A 24,525-nucleotide genomic window follows, 5' to 3' on the forward strand; every position below is an offset into this window, starting at 1 on the left:
AGGGAAGGGCACAGGTAATCAGATTCCACAGAGTTGTGTTTATATGCCACGATAAGGTTTCAGCTCTTTCTTGCTTCCCTTCAATCAAGCAATTAACATTAAGCACCTAAGTGTCAGGCACTGTGCTAAGCCCTCCCATTAACACACTCAAGTCTACTGCTAAGTCATCAGGGCTACTTTAGGATCCTAGAATCTCCCCGCTGTTGTTTGCTGCCAACAGCTAGCCTCAGAACAAGAATGTCTGGTTCTCTTTTTAGAAGGTGGATAATAATCATCATCCTGAGAGCTAACATTTATGTAGTGCTTCCTGTATGCTAGGGCCTGGGATGGGGAACCTGCGGCCTCAAGGTCACATATGACCCTCTAGGCCCTCAAGTGTGGCCCTTTGACTGAATCCAAACTTCAAAGAACAAATCCCCTTAATAAAAGGATTTGTTCTATAAAACTTGCACTTAACAATCATTATCTCATTTGATCCTCTGGGAGGTGGGTGCTATAATTATCACTATTTTACAGAAGAGGAAATTGAGGCAAGCAGGGGGTTAAATGACTTGCCCAGGGACACAAAGTTAGTAAGCGTCTGAGTCAGATCTTCCCAGCTCCAGGCCCACAACTCTATCCACTGCATCACCTAGCTGCCCCCTTGTTAAGGCCAGGTGTTGACAATGAATAAAGGCGCTGGCGAGCACCCTCACCCTCACCCTCACACACACACACACACACACACACACACACACACACACACACACACACACACGAGCTATCTTTAAAACCACAAGTCACTTGGTCCTCTTATCAACAACTACTGCTTTCCTGCCTCCCCCAGTCTTGCTCTTTAAGTAATAAGAGTAATAATACCCACCCCACTTAACTCAATTGCTGTAAGACTAACATGAGCTGTTACATGTAGAAGTGACATAGTCTACAGCCTTAGGCTATCATCATGCATCATCATCACTGTGGTCGCAGCTTGTGGTGGGAACGTTTGGGAAGCTGTAGGCATCGGAGGAATTACTGGCATAATACTTAGAACACATCTGTTTACCTTGGAGGACTCTTCTCCACTCGGCATTTTTAGCTCCTGAGACTGCTGATACATCTGTGAAGACTTTCACAGGGACAGAGGAGTCATGCATTCGGTACCATCTACAATTACTATTACCTACTGAACTGTAAAGCTTGATGACTCAGAAGATGAATTTTTTATTCTCACTCACCCTCGTCCCCTTGAAAGAAAAACTTTGTAAGGCAAGAGGTTGTTCGTAGGGTAGTTTCTTGAGTGGTAGCATGGAGTAATGGGAAGGGCATCCAACTCAAAATAAAAGCAATAATGACTATCATTTATTGACTATAATGACTCAAACTTGTGAGTGATTATTACAGATAGAGCACTGGGCCTGGAGTCAGGAAGACTCACCATCCTGAGTTCAAATTCAACCTCAACACTTACTAGCTATATGACCCTAAGCAAGTCACTTAACCCAATTTGCCTCGGTTTTCTTGTCTGTAAAATGGTCTGGAGAAGGAAATGGCAAACCACTCTAGTATCTTGTCCAAGAAAATCCCAAAGAGGGTCCAGAAGAGTTGGACACCACTGAAATAACTAAACAACAACAAAACCTGTATGACATTGGGTGAATTATATGGGGAAACTTTATTTTATTGTTTGAACCAAACTCTGCACAGCTGAGCATCCAGATCTGATTTAACACTTAAGTCAGGACCTAGGTTGTGCTGAGCAAAAACCTGGTCAGATCTGAAGATTAAGTTAAGGAGTTTCCATCCATTATAAATCTCAAGCAAGCCATATGTCTTATCTGAAAACAGCCTCTCTGCTGGCCAATTAGCTACTGTTTCCTTGTTCCTTTTTTTGACTCTCAAGGGGAATGAGCCACCCCTTTTCGGGTCTGTCATTTGATGGATGACTTAATAAACATCTTTTAAAATTATTTTACAAAAAGTCAGGCACAGTTGAAAAGGACTAAACAAAAAATATTTCAGGTCTGGGTTAACTCAGCCAGTACTTAAATCCATTGGGTCCCAGTTTCCTAATTTGCAAATCAATCAATAACCCTTTATTAAGTACCTACTGTGTGCTAATCGTTGTAAAAGTAAAATGAGGAGGACTTGGATTAAATGACTTTTGGGGTGATTTCCAGCTCTCTATCTATGACAAATGTTAGTCTACGTACTTCCTCCATTTATAAAAAAAAAAAAAGCTTGACCTCAATGATCTCTAAGGCTCTTTGATATAATTTATAGTTCTTTGATATGTTCTATAGTTCCCAGCAAAGGGGCCAGCTCTCTGTCACTGAAGGAAAAGTGGGCTCAATTGCTTGTTTGCTTCTAAGAGTTTGCCTGTACTAAGTTCCTTTTAACCTTGGAGTGGAGGGTAGGGAAATCAGGGGCCCAGGGCATTAAGCAGTTTCTAGTGCTGACTCAGTGAGTCACTATTAATAATATATTTATGGTTTATGGGTTTTGATTACTTTGTAGAGTGCAAAGGAAAGAGGAAAAAGTATATGCAAAGTAAATCAATACAAATAAAAATAGCTCCCCATAGAAGTCTGCTTTAACAATTGCTAGGCATCAGTGAAGATCTTTGGTGGGTGGGATGACGGAAGAATGTCTAAATATACTTCAGGACAATAGGAGGGAAAGACAAAAAGATAGTGGAAGACTTGGTGAAAAGAGCAAAGCTTTGGAATTGTGGAACCTGCCATGCAACTCATCTCTACTTCTGATGGGTAGAATTTCTGTTTCATGTGAGAGTAGAGCGGGATGAAGGAAGTCATAAGTTTCAGTATGAAAATCAGCTTTGGTATAGCATTTCATTTTAATTTTTAATAGTGATGTTGTCACAGATTCACAGAATCTCACCTGGAGGCTGTATTCTGGGTCTTGGTGTAGTAGTATTTTGTTTTTCATTTTAATAGTGATGTAGTCACAGAATCAGGGATAACTAGGTACAGCAGCAGACAGAGCACTGGGCTGGAATCAGAAAGACTCATCTTCCTGAGTTCAAATCTGGCCTCAGATACTTACTAGTTGTGTGACTCTGGGCAAGTTATTTAACCCTGCTTGCCTCATTTTCCTCATATGTAAAATGAGCTGGAGAAGGAAATGGCAAATCATTCCAGCATTTCCGCCAAGAAAACCCTAAATGGGATCATGAAGTGTTGGACACGACTGAAATAACTGAACAACCTCAAAAGTCACAGAATCACAGAATCTTACCTGGAGTCTGTATTCTGGGTCTTAGGTCCCTGGGGGGAATTCCCATTCACAGAATGTTAGTACTTGGAAGAGACCTTAGAAATAGTTTATTGAAAATCTTTCATTTTGGATATGAAAGAATGGAGACCCAGAAACTCTAAGTACCTCAAGAGACTGAAAGCCAGAGGAATCAAGGAACTCAGCCAACATCACATAGTAAGTGTCTTCACTGGGACTTGAAACAGAGAAGGACTGAACCTTACAATTATTGTCTCATTTGGTCCTCCTAACAACCAGGGAGGTGGGTGATATTATCCCCATTTTACATAGAAGGAAACTGAGGCAAAGAGAAGTTAAGTGATTTGCCAAGGGTCACACAACTAGTAAGTGTCTGAGGCTGGATTTGAACTCAGATCCTCCTGACTCCAGGCTCAATATTCTATCCACTGCACCACCATCTATCTCTCCCATCAGTCAAGTCTATATAATAACTCTCATGTCCAGTATTTTCTGAATTCTTCTCCACTGCTGCTGCCATAGGAAAATAAATTTAGAATGAGCTTTCCCCATAGAAATATCATCACTGGTGCTTGATTGGGTGTAGGTGAAACAAGATAATTAGGACTGTACTTAGGCAGTGCAGGAAGGTGAAGGTAGGACATGATTATTAGCTCTAGATGTTTAAATGATTGTGAGAAGGATTAGATTTGTACTGCTTGACCCTAGAGGAGTAATGGAGGCATATACCTCCTGCAGCTTGGTCATCGTTATGTTTACTTTGTATGTATTTTATTTTTATTCCATTTATTTATCCATGGCACCTGTAAATAAGCCCGGAACAAAACTGGTACTTAATAAATGCTTGTTGATTGACTGGTTGGATATGCTGTAGCCTACTTATGCTCATCATCGGTTTTCCCGGTGCCCTTTGGGTGACCTGCCATTTTAATTCTTCAGAGAATGTGGTATTTCATATTTATAGTCAATATCATCATTGGATGCATGCCAATGCTAAAAAGATGAGTCTCTGTTTCTGGGCAATTTCCCCAACAATCCAGCCTGCTAGCTTTCTCCTGTTTAATGCTGATCCCAGTTCACTTTCCGTTTCCAGTGTCTGTACCAGATTAGTGTATGTGATAGATAGCTCTTTGAATTGTACATCAATTGTATGGCAGACACAATAATCATCTTTCGTTTAATTATTTTTTTCTACTGAATCTCAAATATACTACCCTGGGACCTAACATATGATAGTCGAAGATTGGGATAACATCTGTGAAAGATCTTATTTAAATCAGTGATGTCAAACTCAGAAATGGGAGGTACTAATCTGTACATAAATTGTCAAAATAGGAAATAAGGTTAGTTGAGAATAACCTGTTCTCAGTAAAGTCATGCTGGCTCTTCATAATCACAGTTTCCTTTTCTAGAGATTCACTAACTCTCCCTTCAATAGTATGTCCTAGAATTTTCCCATGAGTCAAAGTCAAGCTCACTTGGCCTAGAACTGCAGACTCTGTTCTCTTCCATTTTGGGAAATTGGTTGTAAATTTTCCTTTTTCCTACCCTGTGGTATATCTCCAGTTCTCCACAACCTTTTGAAAATCATTGATAATAACATAGATTATATATATGTATAATTATAATACCATAAATTATATATGGCAGATTAAAAAAAATATATCATAGGATATATTTCATCTGAGTCAAGAATCCTAGAAAAATAACATTAAAAAATGGAAAGGGGGAACAACAGTCTCTCCAGCTACGTCACTAACTAATGGAGTTATAAGTCTATAACAGGTTAACCAAATGATTGATTATAGGATTCAGAGTTAGAAGGGATCTTGTAGATCAGTTAGTTAACCTCCTTATTTTTCATATGAGAACAATGCTGTTCAGAGAAATGAAAGGGTTTGTCCAATATCACACAGCTAGTGAGTGGTAGAACTAAGATCCAAACCTGCATCTTCTGACTATAAATCCTGCATACCACAGTGTACATGCCACTCTGTAGCCTGTCAGTAGAAATAGTTGAGCATTAAAAGACCAGAATGACTGATTTATTTCATTAGACTTAAGTGATAGATATTTTGTATGTGGAATAAAATTTATTTTGTGCTTATGTATTTTTTCCCTAAAAATAAGTTTGGAGGTGTTCTAATTAGAGAGAGAGAGAGAGAGAGAAAGAGAGAGAGAGAGAAACTGGCAGCAGGGATTGTAGGGAGTGAGAATCAGCAGGTCTTTTTTAAATTTTTGAAGTAATTTATGTTAATTTCAAATATTTAAATTTTATTTTTAATTTTAAAAATATTTTATGGTTTGATAGTTATTCAGAGAAGAGCCGTGGGAGGATAGAGAGACTGCATGATGTCATGGATAGAAAACCAACCTGGAAGCCAGGAAATTCTGCGTTTGACTCATATTTGTGTGATGCTGGTCAAGCCTCTTAACTTCACAATGATCTGAGCCACTCCCTAAGACTACATATAACTAATTTTTTCTCTTTTAAAATTTTTTTATTTTCAGTTCCAAATTCTCTCCTTCCCTACACTCACTTCCCCACCCATTGAGAAAGCAAGAAATATTCTATCTATTAGACATAGGAAATCTAAGATGATTTATAATTTGTAGAGAAGCTGCCACGGTGCATTGGAAGATGGAGTTTCCTCACTTTCCAGTTCCCTAAATCAGTGAAACCACAGGTCTAGACCTTATCCTTAGCTATGCATTCATTATTGGGTAAAGCATGAAATTGAATTGAACTTCAAGTATAAGATCATTATCCTATGCTTTTCTGAGAGCCTCAATTGTATTTTAATTCTGACTATTCTCTGTCCTAACTGTGAGATGCGATCTCTTCTCTGGTTTAAGTCCTACCTATCCTGTTAAACCTAATTCCAAGGCTACCTGCTATAGGAAGCTTTCCTGATCCCTTCTGTCTCCAGGAATAACCTTTGTTTTGCATCTGCATAATGCCTTTATCAGGTAATGTTTATACTATTGTCATCTGTGTTGTGTTTGTATCTATAAGTTCCATAAGGATAGGACTGAGTCCTGTCTAAATGGTGAATATCTCCTCCCTTCCCCCAGTATCTAGCACAGTGTTCTACACATAGTAGGCACTTAATAAATGCTTATAGAGTTGTACTGAAATTAATTGAGCGTTTAGATTTGAAGACTGGGGCAAGTACTTAAGGCAGATGGCCTCAAGGCTCCTTATTAACATTTCTTCCTTCTTTTCTCTTAAAAAATATCAGTATTTATAAATTCTTCTATGGAATTGTTACCTTTTCACTTTTAGATTACCTGTTTAAGCCATACATTTGTTGTCATCAGCTGATTCTTTTCATCCTAAGGAAATGACAAGGAAAAGAACATGTCAATTGAAACAAAGAACATTCCATGAGGTCACTATTTGTCTAAGATCACCCTCTATTTAAATGGTCTCTTTGGAAGGATCTAGAGAACTCCACAGAAATAAGCATTTCATTCGTTCTCAGCAATTTGTCAACTGCTAAGGTGCTTGAGTTTGAGATGGTGCAGGAAAGCCATTACTCACTGAAATGGACCAGTGTTTACTAGACCAAACAACTCTTACATAGGAAAGTTGTCTCTGTCAGTGTTCCCCTGAAGCTGATGTCCAGGAAGGTACTTTACTGGTACCAGTTAAGAGGTAGCCACTTGGTTGATTCAAGAAGCAGGATGGATGGAGGAAAGAGGAAGTCTGTTTTTGCAAGCGTTAGGAAGAACAGGAATGAGCTAAACAGAGCATTCCAGATCAGGGCAACCAGAATTTGAAGGGACTTTTTCACCTTCTTACACATGGATTAGCTGAAGGAATCAGGGCTGTTTAGTCTAGAGAGCAAAATATCTAAAGAGGAAGAAGATATGATAACTGTCCTCAAGTAATTGAAGAGTTTTCACATGTATTAGACTTATTCTGCTTTGCTCCAGAAGGTAGAACTGGGGACAACATAAGGAAGATTCAGTTAAAGAGGTAAATTTAGGCTCAATATAAGGGGCAGCTAGATGGTATAGTGGATAGATCACCCAGCCAGAAAGACAAGTTCAAATCTGGCCTATGTGACCCTAGGCAAGTCACATAACCCTGTTTGCCTCAGTTTCCTCTTTTGTAAAATGAGCTGGAGAATGAACTGGCAGACCATTCTAGTATGTTTTTCAAGAAATAGGGTCATGAAGAATTGGACATGATTGAAATGACTGAACAACAAAAAGGAAAAATTCTGGCAATGAGATCTGTCCAAAAGTAGAATAGCTCTTAGTTCTTCCTTGATAGAGATCTTCAAGCCAAAGATGGATGACCTCTTGTCAGGGAAGTTATAGAGCACATTTCTGTTCACATAAAGATTATACTTGATGATATTTAAGGTTTCTTCCAGTTCTGAGATTCAGCGATTTAGAACTTTGAGGTAAAGCAGTATAGTGGCTGTAAGCTAGTAGGCAGTCAGAAGATACTCAAGCAAGATGGTAAAAGGATGAACATGGGATTTTGGAAAACTAAGCGAGGGGATTTTAAGCATTTGGGAAATTAAGAATCATCAGTTTTCCTAGATATCTTTATAACAGAGGTGAAGATTTAGTATTTGGACAGATTGCCAAATTTTAAAAGCATTTGTTATAGAAATTCCCAATGAGTATACATCCCAGAGTTAACACCAATTGCAAGGAAAGGAAGTATGCTTTTAACAAGGTTTGGCAAAAGGAATATCCTTTGTTAGACCTTGTTTCCCAATTTGGAGTTCAGAAAATATGATCCTCATATTTATAGAGAAAGGGAAAGATATAGGTTAGTGCGTTCATTGAATGAGATGGGGGTCTATTAGTAACTCTTACTCTCTAAAACAATAACTCTAGCTAAGTTGGGGCCCTCATGATAGCTAGTGTTCTGTTTATCATTTGCCTTAAAACAGGAAAAATAAAAATGTCTCTTTCCCTATCTTGCTCTGCCCTTCATTTTAAACTCATCCTTAGCAAAACCAGGGGAAATAAGGCAACTGTGTTGTGATGGGATTTTAACTGAACACGGCAGAATTGAAATGTGGGTGTTCATCCTTCATTGCCGAAGAAGACCATGCCATCAGAGAAATAATGACATGACTTGCACTTGACTTTGTTTTGAGTGAGGAGGACTGTGCAGGTCACCAGCCTCACTTCTCCTCCAGAGCCATCTGAATCCAGTGACAAGATATTCATCAGGAAGACTGGAGATGACCCAGAATGAGGCAACTGGGGTTAAGTGACTTGCCCAAGGTCACACAGCTAGTGATGGTCAAGTGTCTGAGATGAGATTTGAACTCAGGTCTTCCTGACTCCTGCACTGGTGCTCTATCCACTGCATCACCTAGCTGTTCTTCACACAGCAGAATTAATGACACACTAGAAAGAATAACAGTTATCTGGGCAATTCCACTGTTCAGTTACTCTCTTCTATTTTCTGCCTCCTTCTTCAATTCTTTCAAGGAATTTGGTGCAAGTTAGCGCTAAGTTATATTTAGAGCTGGAAGGGACCTTATAGATCATGTTACGGATGAGTGAACATCACATTTTATAGCTGAGTAGGTCAGAGAACTTACGTGACTTGGCCACCGTTACACAAGTAGTAAGGGACTGTCCAAGACTGGCCAAGGTTTGAACCTGAGGACTCTTTTCATTACACCCTCATTAGGTAATTTCCAATGACATTTCCCATGCCCAAACAACAGTTCTTAACTGCGTTCTCCCATCTCAATCTTACTTCCACAAGACTTTTCATTTTTTTCCTTCAAGAATTCCAGTGAGCTTTTCTCTTACAATTATTTTTTTAGATCTTCATTAGACAGCTAGGTTAATGAATCGATTGTGAGGATCCCTGGTTACTTACCACATCCACTAGCTGAGATATTTTTAATCCAAAATGCACTTTGATGGTGTCATTTGCATTCAATACAGGGCGAACCCATTTCTGGTACCCTTGGAATAAGTTCCTCAGGAGGGCATCTTGAGTTTCTGCTATGGAACCGAACCCTAGAGAGGCTATAAGAACAAAGAAAAATGAAAAATTAATAAAGCATGGTACTGAGTTTAGCTTTCAAAGCTTTTATAAGCAAAAGGAGTATGGTGGATGAGAGTGAAATGAATGACATATTAATAATTATGTAGTGAACCAAACTTCCTCTGATGCTACCTGTGGAGGTGACTGGCCGCTCAAAGGCTGAGCTCAAGCTTTGGTAGCTCTTCCTCAGTTAAAAGGGTTTCAAGTAAAGACCCTTTCCTGGTGGGTTCAAATCTAGCTTCAGATATTTATTAGCTATGTGACTGTGAGCAAGTTATTTAACCCCTGTTTGCTTCAGTTTCTTCATCTATAAAATGGGGTAGGTAGTACCTACCTCCTACAGTTGCTGTGAGGATCACAGGAGACAATATTTTTAAAGTACTCTGTGAACCTTAAAGTGCTATATAAATATCCTTGATATTATTAGTCAGAAAGATTAAATGATTTGTTCTGAGTCTTATATGTGTCTAAGGCAGGATTCAAACTCTGGCCTTACCTGACTCCAAGTCAGGCTCTCTATCCATAATGCCTTCTAGCTGCCTTCTCAAAGACAATAAGAATATTCAAAGACCACCCCGTGCTGGAGGATTTTAAACTATGAGGGCTTAATGATGTAAAGGGGCTATTAGATTTTTTTTATTATTATTTTTTACTATAAAGAGATCCAGTGTTTTTTGTTTTATTTTATTTATTTTTTGAGAATTTCCACATATACAAAACATAAACTTCCGAGTGGCAGCCCTCTCTGTGACTCATCAAAGTTTGACTCTTTGTATAAGTATGGTAACCTAATTGTACAAGGATGAATGTATGTGTGTGTGCGCAAATGTCTCTGCATGTGTATGCCAGTCCTGATGAAGCTTCTTAATAAACAGATTCCTGATTAATGAAATCTTTAAAAACTGTAATTCCACATTGATCGATTTGTTCAAATCTCTTTCTTTTCTAATTATATGCATGTAGTGAAGGCTTCAATTTTTTTCTTCCTGTCATGCAATAATACTGGAGTAGTTTTTGGGCATCCTTTCCTCCTTCTAATCTGAATGCTGTGGGAAATAGTCCTGGATAATTTGAATAGTTTCATCCTGCTGGACTCAGAGAGACAATTAGGGGAAACTGGGTTATTTTGTTCAACTTCTAGAAATATCTTGTCTTGGAGCTCAGGAAAAGAGGATATTAGGGTTACTCCAATGTGTATTCCACTTGCATTTTATTTTCTGTCAATTTCAGGTCTCCCACAAAAGTTCTCCCAGGAATTAGGAGCACATGCCATCTCTCTTATCTCTGAGCTGAGGACACAGGACTGAACTCCCTGAGAGCAGGGATTGTCTTTTGCCTTTCTTTGTATCTCCAGCACTTAACACAATGCCTGGCATGTTGCAGATTCTAATAAATGCTGTGTATCAGGGCAATGTTGTAGGGACTGATCAAATGTAAATAATATATTGCTCAGTATTCCTTAAGGTGTCTTGTTTCTTTTGATTTATTTTGTTTCTTGTTTTTGTTTCTTTTTTTTTTTGCAGTGGAATATTTTACTAGTTGATTACATACAGATTTAACTTTCCATAAAAATCCTTGAAATCCTTGCAGACACCAAATAGTGCAAAATATAAAACCAATTAAAAAGCAAAAAAAGAAAGAAATATCATTTGCTATAAATAAATGAAAACAAACCAAGTGAAGTTCTTAGAACAAAGTTATTCACTAATTGCTTTGAGAATTTCATTCCCTTTCACTAGTGTGGATAGTTTCCTAATTAACAGCATTATTACCTGTCAGGTGAGTTCTCTTGGAAGTTTCTGGTCTTCCCTGAATGCTGAAATGGCCCCTGAAGGTAACTGGACCAAGAAATTTAAATAATTCCAGTAGAGTTCCCTTTGAGTAAGACTCATGGAAATATATTTTCTCTGAAAACCAAACCCTTCCTTCTAGTAGGGAGACTTCATAGGAACAATAAATAACTCTCTGGAGTTATTTCTGAATAATTTATTCAAAAGATGGTCTGGAGAAAGTTCTAAATAATTTATTCACTAATCAGTCATTGATCTAGTCTCTTCTGGGGCAGAAGAGACCACTTTCCTCTTCCTAAAAAGGTTTTACCTCTGATTCAGATATGTACCAGGTCAGTATCAATTAAATGAAAGGACCTCCATCTACCATATTCTATTTATTCTTTCTTTTCTTGATAGCTGGATTTTTTCTCTATATTTTTGAAGAATTACAGTACTTTGCTTCCATTTAAGCCCCCCCAGAATCACCCATTTCTTTTTCCTGGATCCTTTTGTGCACTTTGAATTAGTGGTTTTGGGTCATCTGGGCCTCCACCAAAGCTTAACTCTTTTCTCACCCTTTCTATTTGTTTGACTTCTTGAACTCTTTCATTCATCACTGTCATTTGCTTTGACTCTTTGAGAGAAGCTTTAGAGTAGAGATTTTTAACAGGGGGTCCATGAACTTTAAAAACATTTAATAATCATATTTCAATATATATTTGATTTCCTTTGTGGTCCTGTGTGTTTTATTTTATGCATTTAAAAACAAGCCTCAGCGAAGGGGTCCACAGGTTTCATCAGATTGCCAAAGGGGTACATGATGCACACACAAAATGTTAAGAACCTCTTCTTTGTAGGATAGAACTTCCCCAGAATTGATGGCCTGTTGGATCATGTCCATTATTCTGGCATCAGCCATTTATTCCACATACAAAGCAGACTCTTTGATTTGATATATATCTCTCTTGAAATCCATCTAAATGTGTTTAATATAGTCAACTTTTCTTTAAAATCTACATATGTCCCTTCTAAGATGACCTTTTTAAAGAGCATCCTCCAATAGGACAAGCAGTCCTCATCCTGGTGGAGCACATTGGACTCTTCATCCACAGTTCCTTCTAGAGTGATACACAGCTCATCTCTCTGTCACTCAGGACAGAATAGACTTTCCCTAAGACTTAGAACTGCCCCAGGTATAGACTGGGCAGACTGCAAGACCAATGCTTGCTTGGTACAGATCGGCAGTGCCAAACTCCTGCTCAAGGTACTCTAGAAGGCCCATTGCAGTGCCAGGGATCCCTGAGATGTGTATGGGCAACAGCTGGCGGGACAGTTTGACTGGAATGGAAAGCATGTAAAGGGGGATAATAGGAAATGTCTGGAAAGGTAAGTGGGAGCCAGGTTGTGAAGGTTTTAAAATGCCAACGTATAGTTTATTCTAGTAACAGTAGGAAACCACTGAAGATGTTTGTATAGAGGAATAACATGTTTAGGCCTGATCCTAGTGAATTTTTTGGTAGCTACGTGAAGGCTGGAATGGAGAGGAAAGAGGCTAGAAGTAGGAGGCCATTGTGATGGTCCCAATGAGGCGGCCTGAGCAAAGAGAAAGACCATGTGAATAAAGAGATAGATGTAAGAGAGGATAACTTATTATATTATTGTTATAAATGTAATTATTATTCATAATAATAGCTAGATCTAGATTGTACTCTAAGATGATGCTATGGAGGTAGAATTTATAAAGACTTAACCACTGATTCCATAAGGTAAGAAGAAGAGTCAAGGATGACTTCAAAGTTACAAAACTGACAGTGCCATCAACAGAAGCAAAGAAGTTTGAAGACAAGTGGGTTCATGAGAGAATAATTCCATTTTGGCCATGTTAAGTCTGAGATGTCTAGGAAACAGCCAAGTAGAGATATCAAGAAGGTGATATAGGACTAGAGTTCCAGAAAGAGATTAGGGCTGGATATATAGGTGAGCCTGGTGCTAGGAAAACCTGAGTTCAAATCTGGCCTCAAACACTTACTAGGGGTATGATCTTGGGCAAGTCACTTAACCTCAGTCTGCCCCAGCTTCCTCATCCATAAAATGGGAATAACAATAACACCTGCCTCCCAGGGTTATGGTGCAGATCCAATGAGATAACAATTATAAAGCATGTAGAACAGTGACTGGCACATAGTAAGTGCTATATAAATGTTAGCTATTATTATTTTTCATTATTTGCTTAGAAATGATCATTAACCTATGGAAGCTGATGATCTCACCAAGAGAAAAAGAGAAGCAGGCCTAGGAGAGCCTTGAGGGACTCCCATGGTTAATGGGAGGGAGAAAAAGGAACATGGAGGAGCAGTCAGACTCTAGAACAGGAGCTAGGATAGAACAGTGTCACAGAGGCCCAGAAAAGTACAAAGATAACAATAGTATATTCAACAGTATCAAACACTGCTTCGAGATCCAGAAGGATGAGGACCGAGAAAAAGGCCATTGGATCTGGCAGCTTGGATGTCTGTTAATCTTGATGAAAGGAGTTCCATTTGAGTGGTGAGACCAGAATTCAGTCTGTAAGAGCTGAGAAATCAGTGGGAGGAAAGAAGCAGAAGCAATGGTGTGAGTTTTTTTCTTCTCCTAGGAGTTTGACTATAAAAAGGAAAAGAGATCTAGGACAACAGCACTGGGGGATGGCAGCTTTAAGCAAAGGGTTTATTTATTTATTTGTTTGTTTATTTATTTATTTTTAGTTTTCAACATTCACTTCCAGAAGATTTTGAGTTCCAAATTTTCTCCCCATCTCTCCCCTCCCTGGCACCCCAAGACAGCGTGTAATTTACTATAGGCTATACATATACATTCGTATTGAACCTATTTTCACATTAGTCGTGTTATAAAGAAGAATTAGAACCAATGGGAGAAAATTCGAGAAAGAAGAAACAAATAAAAAAGAGTGAGATGGTACGCTTCGATCTGCATTCAGACTCCATTGTCCTCTTTCTGGATATGGACGGCATCTTCCATCATGAGTCCTTTGGAGTTGTCTTGGATCCTTGCATTGTGAAGAAAAGCCAATCTATCAAAGTTAGTCGTGTGTGCAAAGGTTTCTTAAGGTCTAGGGAGAAGTGGGCATGTGTGTAGGCAGCCAGGAAGAAGCCAGTGCAGAAGGAGAATAAAAGAATAGAGAGAGAAAAGAATGGTTAAATGGGTGAGGTCTTGGAAGAGGCATAGGGGACGATATTGAGGACATAAGCAACAAAGAGAAGGATCGGTGATCTGAAAGGGGGCTTGGAGGTCATCTGGTCCAACTCTTCATTTTATAGGTTAAGAAACTGATGTCTTAAGTGACCTTAAAGGACCTTAAGTGAAGTGTCCAAACTGATAGAGATAGTAAGCATGAGGTAGCATTTGAATTTAGCTCGGTTAACTCCCCAGTTAGTATTCTTTCCAGTGCCTCTTGGGACACCATTTTGTAAGAGACTCTAGTAAAGGAGGAGACAGTGGGAGAAGGTACAAAGGGGTTTTGAGGGGTGGAGAAAAGGCAGCCCATGCCAAATTTCCTGTTTTCCTAGTAAAGCCAAAGGTAAGGACTTCTGCTAGGAGGGAGAGAAGATTTGAAACAGTTGCTGTGGGGAATATGATAGTTATTGTGGAAGAATGAAAGAATCATTGTGTATCAGTCGGGGGCCCAATTAAAATAATGTAAATTTGTGGTGGACCCAGAACATTTGGGTAAGTACATTTCCTCTGTAGGATTCTGCAGTACCAAATAGCATTAAAGAGGGTAAAATAGTGTCAAGTCAGAATTCGGGTTTGGAAAGACATGAACAATAAGGAGGAAAGGGTGTACTTGAGCTGGTCAACTGTGGTGTCTAAACTGTGAAGAGAGGAAAGGGAGACCAGTACAGGGTGATGGACTGAAATGATAAAGAGGAGTGGAAGGGCTGGAGATAGATCCTCCTTCATTCTCAGGGAGGACCAATGACATCATAAGGGTGATGTCTTGACTTGAGCATAATTTATATTTAAGTGAGGCAGAGCCATGCAAAGTCACCAGCCTTGCTCTGTCCTCCAGGGTCAGCAGAGTCCAGTGATAAGACAAAACAAGGACTGCCATTAATGGCCAAGGTTACAGTGGGTGATCTTGGCCTTTCTAAATGAAGGTCATTCTCAGTCTCAGTTTATCTGAGGCAACATCCATTTAGTGACTGAGGGCTAAGTAAGGACTAAACAAAAGATGGCCTAGTTTACCTAGAGACTGAAGTGAAGGTGAAAAACAGATTTGGGAGAAATAAAGCAGAGACAGAGAAGCAAGGACAAGATGCTATAATGAAGAGGAAAATTTCATAGTTTAGGATCCTGGAAGAGAGTTCAGCTTTAGGTGATGCTGACTTCGAAGGCATAGTATATTGTCTCTGTGGCTGAGGAGAGGATATAGATCCAAGAAGGTTAAGAAATTTACCCAAGTTCACACAGGGAGTAAATACCAAAATGGAATTTTAATCCAGATCCTCTCACTCAAAAGCTAGCATACAAAGGCTACCAGACTATCAGCTCCATGAGGATTACAGGAGGTCAGGGATTAAATCTTAACTATACTCTGTTACACTGGAGACCAGTGCTGGGCTCAGGAAGCTACAGGGTACCCAGCTTGTTCCACTAAGGAACACCCGCCTCGATCTCTAGCTCACGCAGACTGGGTTCAGTTCTGAGGTAGCCTGACCTCTGAAACGGAGGGGCCAGGTTCTTTTCTCTTACCCTCTGTCTCTTTCCTTCCCTACTTTGGAGCCCAAAGGAAAAATCACTTAAAACTTAGGTTTGCCTCATATCTATGGTCTCCCCCAAAAAGAAATATTTCAAACACAAAAGACTAAAAAGCACACACTGACAAAGACTTAAGACATCATGTAATAATCCCCAAGTCTCGTTGCATTCTCTCAAAAGATCAATATTTAAAACATTAAAATAGGAAACACTTTATGGGACTGCTGAAGTCATTTGCCCTTCACCTCAGCTCTGTATGGTTTGAACATCTCCCTCAAGGTCTATGCCTTCTGGCAGGCCAAGCCATAGCTTAAGCCCATACTCCTAGGAGTGGTCATTTTCCCCTAGAAGGATATGGTGCTGAAAAACTACCTCTACCAATTAGGATCCAGGAGCCGAAGGACTCAAGAGTGCCTGGCTTCTCTTATTTATGAGGTCACCGTTAAAATTGAAAATGTCCATCTCGGGATGACTGTTTGGTCACCTATGTTCAGGGAAAGAAATATAAAACAGAAGAGGCAACCAGGGGTCCAAAGTCCCTCAGGTTCATGGTTAGCTAGGTAGCACATGTGCTTATTGCTATGTTTGAGAATCTACCATAGCTGTCATGGATGGCAAAGGAGAACAAAATCCTCTCCCCACTGTGGGAGTCTAAGAATGTTTTCAGAGTTTCCATACGCTCAGAAAAGAGAAAACAGAAACCAAGAGCAGAACTGATCTTTCCCTTTGAGGTTCGCTGAGTGAGTGACTCAGTGACCAATCCTCTTTGACTTACTCCCAAGCCCTAAGTTCATTCTGCTATACAATGCTACCTTAATCAGAAGGCCAGGTATTTCAAGGCCATATAATAATAGCTAATATTCATATGGAGCTGACTATGTGCAGGTTCTCTGCTAAATGCTTTACAAGGATTATTTCATCTGATCCTCACAGCAACCCTGGGAGTTAGGTGCTATTATCATTATTCTCATGGAGGCAAACTGACTTGCCCAGGGTCACACAGCTGCTAAATGTCTGAGGCCAGATTTGAACTCAGATCTTCCTGACTCCAGGCTTGACACCCTATTCACTGTACCACCTAGCTGCCCCTAAATTACAAATACTTTTTGTTCCTCAGAGACCAACTGTAAGCTTGCAGGTGAGAGTATCTTTTCTACCACTAGGAAAGATGTCCTATGTAAGTCCATCTACCCTTTTCAATTAAGAAAAGTCTAATCAAGTCAGGAAAAGCAAATCTAATATGGAGAATTATCTACAATTGACCGTGGGTGCAAGGCAGTGATTATGCAAGACTTCTGCCCACTCAGGTTGGGTAGTGCACTGTGTATGTGTAAGGGAATGACTCTTGAATGGGTGAGAGGATACTGAACCACAGCATGTACTTGAGTGAAGGAGAGGGGACTTTTTCATATTGTTGGAGGACTTTGAGGGAGGTAGCTGTGAGAGAAGTTGTGCTAACTTTCAAATAGAGCTGCTATTCTCTGAATAGAGCTAATTCTCTGCTAACAGAGTTATAGACATATAGGAAGCTAGTTCCCCAATTGTTCTTTGACTTCTAGTTCTTAAACCTCTGAAACTGATAAAAATTATGCTCCCTAATGGTGAAATCTAAGATTGTTCCCTTTCCTGGTTTGAGCTGACATCTTATCTTGCTCCCAGTCAAGGAACCCATTTACTCTGGGTTATTTGAATCCATACAGCCTTACCAATTTTTCTATATACTGTTTACTTTAAGAAACAGGTTTAATAAAGACATTTACTAGCCATTTGTGATGGTCCTTTATGTAACCCCATGAAAGTATTGGTGGTGAGAGTAAGCTTTGAGGATGATCAGGGAAAGTGGAGTTTATTCTGTGCCCCAAAGTATTGTACCCCTAGACTCTCAATACTTAAAGTATGGTAGATAAGTATAATTCTAATCCAACATACCTTTTTGGAGGTAAGTGAGAAAAGAAGCTAGTGCATAGTCTAGCCTCCTGCTTCCCACAGATATGGCGATCATAGCTTCCCTGGGAGAGGAGTGGGTGCGATCCTAGATCAGATATCTATCTATCCCACACACGAACTAATTTGCATTTTTATTTAGACAGCAATCAGACATGTCTATCATACATTTAGTTAAAGTATGTGAAAACATGGTCAAGTATGAATTGGCACATGTTGAATCTTAACTCAGACTTGATCAGCCACACCACTTGTCAGTAGGTGCAGGCTCATGACACAAGTGAGCTGTGTCATAGTGATTACTGCATTTGAATATGAAGTGTGTAAACTTGAAGTCGACCAGTCTTTGTGTGCAAGTTAAAAGTACCATAATTTGTACTGTATTTCTCAGTGTCCTGAAGGACGCTGGTAAGAATGCTACAACAAGGCGTTTGTTTCTTTAATCCTATTACTTTTTGAAAAATGAAAATAACTAAAGAATGATTATGGTAATCATTTAACATTTTTAATGATTAAATTTAATTATAAATTTTTATTTTTCTAAAAGTTTTTGGGGGGACTAGTAATTTTTTTGTTAAAAAAGGAGGTATTGCTCTATAGTTTGGAAACCATTCTCTTAATTGAGGATTGTATGATTTGAGAGACTCATGATAAAAGACATTAACTGGTAGCCAACCTTCTGGGAATGAATCTCTCTAAACTTAAGTAGAGTATTCTTCAGGGGACAGACAGGTAATCTGTATCTGGGAATGTACTTGGAGCTTTTCCATCTTGATGGAATCTACCAGAACTTGTGCCCTTCTGGTATAGCCTTTGAGAACAGGGTCTGCTCTAAACCATGAAGAGGCATTAGAGATTCCCATAGCCTGGCACAAAATAGATGCTTAATAAAATGCTTGATTGACTGGAGGAAACTTTAGTCAAAGTTGTCAAACCATTTTCCTTCATTTTTGATTCAGAGAATATGACCACCATGAACATGGGAATCTTTTTGCCTAAATGTCTCCCTATCATCTCCCTGCCATGGTCCCCCATGCTAGAAACTAGGAATTCTTATACCTGGAGCAAAATCAGTTGAATGAAATGGGAAACCAGGCAGGGCAGCAGTGACAATTCAGGTTCAGTAAATGGGAGAGGGGACTGATCATATCCCTTAGGGAGCTTGGATGTTGCCCCTACAAGCCCTGGAGGGAAGATGGGCCCTGGGAGAGGACACCATGGTGATGGTATCCTATGGATAGCAGTCAAGGAATAGTTATGGTACCCAGAGGCATTGGACAGTGAGGGACCTAAGAGTACAATTAGAGTAAAGCAGTCACCACCAAGAAAGTCTGCCTTTGCTTTGGACAGTCCAACACAAATTCAGAAAATAGAACATTTAGCTATGAATTAAAGCCATGAAGCATCTCTTGATGAACTGGGGATATCCCTTTGTGTCTCCACTCCCCATATACCACTCCCTTCCTTCTCCTCACCTGCCCCATATCTGGGCCTCATTTTTACCTACTGGCTGATTCCCTCAAGGCCCAGCCTGGCAAACTCCCAGGAAGGCAGCTCTCCTTCCCCAGGAAACAGCTCTCTTGTCCCTCTAGGGAGGTCACAGGCTGAGAAGGCCCTAGGACTGAGATACCTGCTCCTTTCAGCAGGGCACACCAGGGCTCTTCTCTCAGCACAGTCAGAATCAGGGAATTATTGAGTACGTAGAATCAAGAGGCAGAATGCCGTGGGGCAGTGTGGGTCCTGAGGGGTGTGCCAATGCTGGGCAACAGGGCCTCTACGATTGTTATCCAGCAGGGATTCAACCAGCTTGGCTGCTGTTTTCTCCAAGCAGCCAGCTGCTTCTGACTGACATGATGGTTATGGCTGGTTTTTCTTTTGGTTTTGATTTTGGTAATCCTAGCTGCTTTAAGCAACAGGGTGTGATAGTAGATAGAGCTCAAGCCTTGTGGCGTCAAGAAGACCTGGATTTGAAATCTGCGTCAGAGACTTACTAGCTACTGACACTGGGTAAATCACAATAGTTCAGTGTGACTCAGTTCCTTATCTAGTAAAGTGAAAGACCTATTCTTGATGAATTCCAAGGTCTCTTCTGACTTTAAATCTATGCTTTCTCTACTGGACCACCTCCTCCACCTTCTCCTGACCTCCTCACCTACTCTTCTTTCACCTTGGACTCTATCCGGAATCATCCCCCCCTCCCCCAACTGGTGAGTTTTTACCTTATTTTGCTGACAGTCACTTCCTGACTGTACCTGCCCTTCCTCCACCCCTTCTAAGACCTCTTTATGTGTAGTCTTCTCCTATTAGAATATAAGCAATTTGAATAGCTTGACTGATTTACATGCTCATATTTGTGTCTCTGGAGCTTAAGACAGGGACTGATACATAGTAAGTGCTTAAGAAATGCTTTGTCTATCTTTAGCTATCTCCCCTCCTCAGTTTCTTTACCTGTAAAATGGGAGAGGGTTGATTGGGCTAGATCAGTTCTAGGTTCCTACAGTGTGTGTGTGTGTGTGTGTGTGTGTGTGTGTGTATGTATGTGTGTGCGTGTGCAAGTGCGCGTGTGTGTGTATGTCTGTAAACTTGGGTGTCCTTATCTCACCCAGGCTGAAAGGGCATCAGCCCCTCATGTGGTCTATCCTATTACTGATCAGCGTGGAAGCTTTGATCTATTTCATTTTTCTGACTTGGATTAATTAGTGAGAGGGACCTCCCACTCTTGGGGGCTCACTATTTTGATGAAAGACTTAAGTGAGATCACCCAATTGACTCTAGCCCTACTGGGCTTTGAACTCCTGAGATCAGTTGATCCACCAGACTCAGTTTCCCTAACAGCTGGTTCTGCAGGTCTGTGTCACCATGCCCACAATTCTATATGGTTCTGAAACTTTTATTACTACATGTACATAATGATGTCAGACACTACCTCAGATGCCATCCCTTCTGGAAGGTCTTCCCTTGTCCCCCTTTCTGAAGGAGATCATTTCTTCTCCAGCTGTCTGCTGCCTCTCTGATCTTACCTCTGGCTTTTTTTCATTTTTTCATTCTAGTTCATATAATAGATAATGTTACCCCCTACTAAATTGCACCTGAGGGCAAGGTCTGTGCCATTTTTCATCTTTGTATACCCAACATGGCCCCCTCAAACATCAATGGTTTGTTGATTTGAATGAATTCGAGGACTAATTTCAGAAGGCAGTCCTTTCTCCAATCATAATGGATTACATTCATATAGTGCCTTAGGGTTTACAAAATTCATGCTGGAAAGGGATAATCAAGGTATTTCCCTAGCTTGCTAAGGTCAGTAGCAATGACTCCCCAGCCTTCAGATGTGCCTATGAACCATTTCTAATGTTCTTACGTAATACCTATTGTACAGAGGCATCGATGTACAAAGGTTTGTATTTTCTGCTAATGCTAGCCAGGAAATGATTTTTCCTTTAAAAAAAAGAATCTGGTTGTTACATAAAAAAAGTTAAACACTTAGGAGTTTAGATGAAAAATTATCAGAAATGCAAATAGCAAATTTACCTTAAAATCCACCAACTTTTTTATTTTGAAGGGCTATTATATAGAAGTTTGCCAAACTTGATGATGTTTGAAGCAATAGAAAAAGTGAATTAATTTTAAAACTCACAATGTTAGAATGTTAATGCTAGCCTCTTCTCTTTCTCTCTTCTCCTTTTCCTTCTTTCTTGCTTTTCTGTTATTGTTTATTCCTTACCCTTTGCACCAGTGCTCCTCTGCTTTCAATAAAAATGTGTGCACATATATGTAATAACAATAATAGGAGAGGGTATTTAAACCTAGCTGTTCCTTACTGCAGGTCTATCACTTCATCTTTATCTACAGACACATGCATGTATGTGTACACATGTAACATGGCACCCAAACCTACTTCAGATGTTTACACAGGTCTAAAAATAGATATAAGACATCTACTTCCATTCCTTACATAGATGGAAACCGTTATAGTCAGTAGATAGGTTTCTGCACCAAATATATCAAGTCAGGTTTTGAATGTCATCAACCCTTTTAGCAACTTTTAAAAACTGCTTTTTAGAAAATGTATTATTTATTTTTAACATTCTTTTAAAATATTTTAAAATTACTTTTTAGCAACTTTTTACCAGTACAAACTATCCCATCAAATTACCAGCTCAATTTAAAAGAATATCATGATCCCAGACTTCCCAGGGTACCACAGAAGTTCACAGAATTCTGGAACAGCTGATGACATCTTAGGAACATTTCAGTTCCATGACATTGGCAAGAGGATCCCCACTTAACAGCTGTCATTCCAACTACATTCCAAGTCTCTACCAGTATACACGGCAGGTTGCTGCCTGCTTCCTTCTTAACCATTCTACCATTCCACCCTCGGCTTTTAAGTGAACAAGTTTCCTTACCTGAGGCGTTCACAGCCAGGACGAGAAGGACTGTAAAAAAATCTGGGAGCACCATGATGCCTGTCAGTTTTTGGAGGACAGTTTTTTCCCTTTTCCCAAACCATAAATTCCCTTTCTAGAAAGGATTTTGAATAGAAAACATAATCATTCCCAGTTAAAAGAGGAACACTTGTACCTGAGCAGATGGGTAAAAGGAATTCAAACCCTATCTCCCATCAGTCTGGTACATCTTAAAGCACATTTCATTGATTTCCAGGCAGCTGTCACGTCCTCTAAGTATCCCTGGGTCCTAACTCCTGACTTATTTATTTACTCCCTCACAAGGCTCCACTGGGCAGTAGAGACCTCGTGAAGTTAGGAAATCAGCTGCATTGTGAGATCTGGTAAGGGAGTGACAAACCATCTAGAGCCGTGGTATTTCTTCTTTTGGTTTCAGATGTCTAAGAAGAGGAAAAGCATTGTGCACGTCCTTCCAGGAGGCCTGGAAGAAACGTTCTAGGTTGTTGTGTTCTTATATTAGCTTTTCTATTTGATCTTGGATTTTAAAAATAACTACTAGGCGTATGAGAATATGCTTAATACTGTTTCACAGTTCTGTGGTTCTCAAGAATTGTTCCTATCGCCCCTCCCTGAAGTGATCCCTCTAGGATCCATTGCATTCCTCTTTTCCCAAAAGGGAAGTGGGTGATATTTACATGCTTTTGAGAAGGGGAGAGTGATAGTGAGGTCAGTTTGCTTCATATATTTCCAATTCTCACATACTGTAATGCAGGAAACGCTGCTAGCACTCCTGGAATGAATGTTGAATGAACAGATGGGTCCCTAAGGTGTACTGACTGGCCATGCTCAAAGTTAGGGCTGGATAGAGGACCTATCTTGGGCTGTAAAATTTGCCAAGGCTATCTCTCACTCCAGTTCAATCCCCTAACCTCCTCTTTTACCTCCCAACAATGACCTCTCTAAAATATGGTAAGGGTAGCTGGGTGGCACAGTGGATAGATTGTCCAGCCTGGAATCTAGAAGACTCATCTTCCAGGATTGAAATCTGGCCTCACACACTAGCTGTGTGACCTTGGGCAAGTCACTTAGCCCTGTTTGCTTTGGTTTCCTCGTCTGTAAAAAGGAAATGGCAAACCACTCCAGTGTCTTTGCCAAAAAAACCCCCCAAATGGATCACAAAGTCGGACATGACTGAAATGACTGAACAACAAGCATAGTAAAGGGAGGAGCCATTGTGCATTTAATGGATTCCAAACACTGCAGAGATTGCTTGGGCAGTAGCTTTTTCAGGCAACAAAAAGGTGTGGGGAGGTCCTTGAACAGTGTGAACTGAAAGATCCCACAGTGGATGTAGAGAAAAGGTAGTGAATGATTGACTGGAAAGTTACAATATTGTGAAGGGCCAGAAGGTGGTTGTTGGTCACACAAAGCCAAAGTGGGCTAAAGAAGACATTGGCTGCTGGTCTGGGGACCAGAGCAAGGGTAAGTGCCAGGATCAAACTGAGGAAGCAGCTAAAAGACATGGTCTGAGAGTAGTTGGCATTTGTTTCCTGCTTTAAGGTTTGCAAAATCCTATATATATGCTATCTCATGTTATCCTTACAACTCTGGGAGGGGAATCTTGTTATTATCCCTATTTTACAGGTGAAGAAACAGAATCTGAGGGACTTGCCCAGGGTCACACAGCTGATAAATTTCTGAGGTAGGATTTGAACTCAGGTACAGTGAAAAAAGCAGCAATAAAATATTTCATAGTGATGGGATACAAGCCCAAGCAAAGATCTTTTCCCTTTGGATCGGGAAGGCTTTTGTCCCATTAGTCTCAAGGACCCCCGGAAAGTCTGGCCTTTAGGGGGCTCCTTGGATTCCCCTTCTATTGATCCCAGGCCAGATACTCCCTATCTTCTATTTAGCATTCTTTTGATATTCCTCCCTTTGATCCTATTACCAATCACTCCTATCAGAATCTTTCCTGGATTTCATCTATGGAGACCATCTCTGGGACCCTGGCAACACCTGCTTCTGGCCCAGACCCTCCATTGTCTGATATCTCCTGATTGCCTCCAGCTGTTTCCAACACTTGACCTTGGACTTCTACTCAAGGCTCTCCCTAAACCCCTCCTCCCATCACCCTGGACTACCAGACCACTCCTAGATCCCTCCTATAGTCCTTTTCTGTATTTAAGTTCCATCTTGCCTCTATGAAGGCACTCAGATTCAATCCAGCTCAGACTCTGTCTAGCTGAGATTCTATCTGGCCTGCATGTGAATATAAGCATTACAAATGCTTAGGCTCCTTAAGAGTCAACCCAGTAAGGCAAATCTTTAATAAACTTTGTTTTCTTTGGCTTTAAGAAGGTTTGAGTAGAAT

General features: G+C 40.1%; 1 protein-coding gene across 1 annotated transcript in view; it reads right to left on the minus strand.

The window, feature by feature from the left end:
- The window catches only part of CHRNB3 (cholinergic receptor nicotinic beta 3 subunit), a 36,325-nt gene extending 14,116 nt beyond the window's left edge, over positions 1–22,209 (minus strand). The window contains exons 1-3 of the mRNA XM_072632083.1: positions 22,155–22,209; positions 9,101–9,252; positions 6,526–6,570 (exon numbers count right to left, since the gene is read on the minus strand). Coding sequence (XP_072488184.1) covers positions 6,526–6,570; positions 9,101–9,252; positions 22,155–22,209 — 252 coding nt within the window. The remainder of the gene's footprint in view (positions 1–6,525; positions 6,571–9,100; positions 9,253–22,154) is intronic.
- Between the last annotated feature and the right edge of the window lie 2,316 nt (positions 22,210–24,525).

The sequence above is a fragment of the Notamacropus eugenii genome, chromosome 1, assembly GCF_028372415.1.
Source record: "Notamacropus eugenii isolate mMacEug1 chromosome 1, mMacEug1.pri_v2, whole genome shotgun sequence".
NCBI lineage: Eukaryota > Metazoa > Chordata > Mammalia > Diprotodontia > Macropodidae > Notamacropus > Notamacropus eugenii.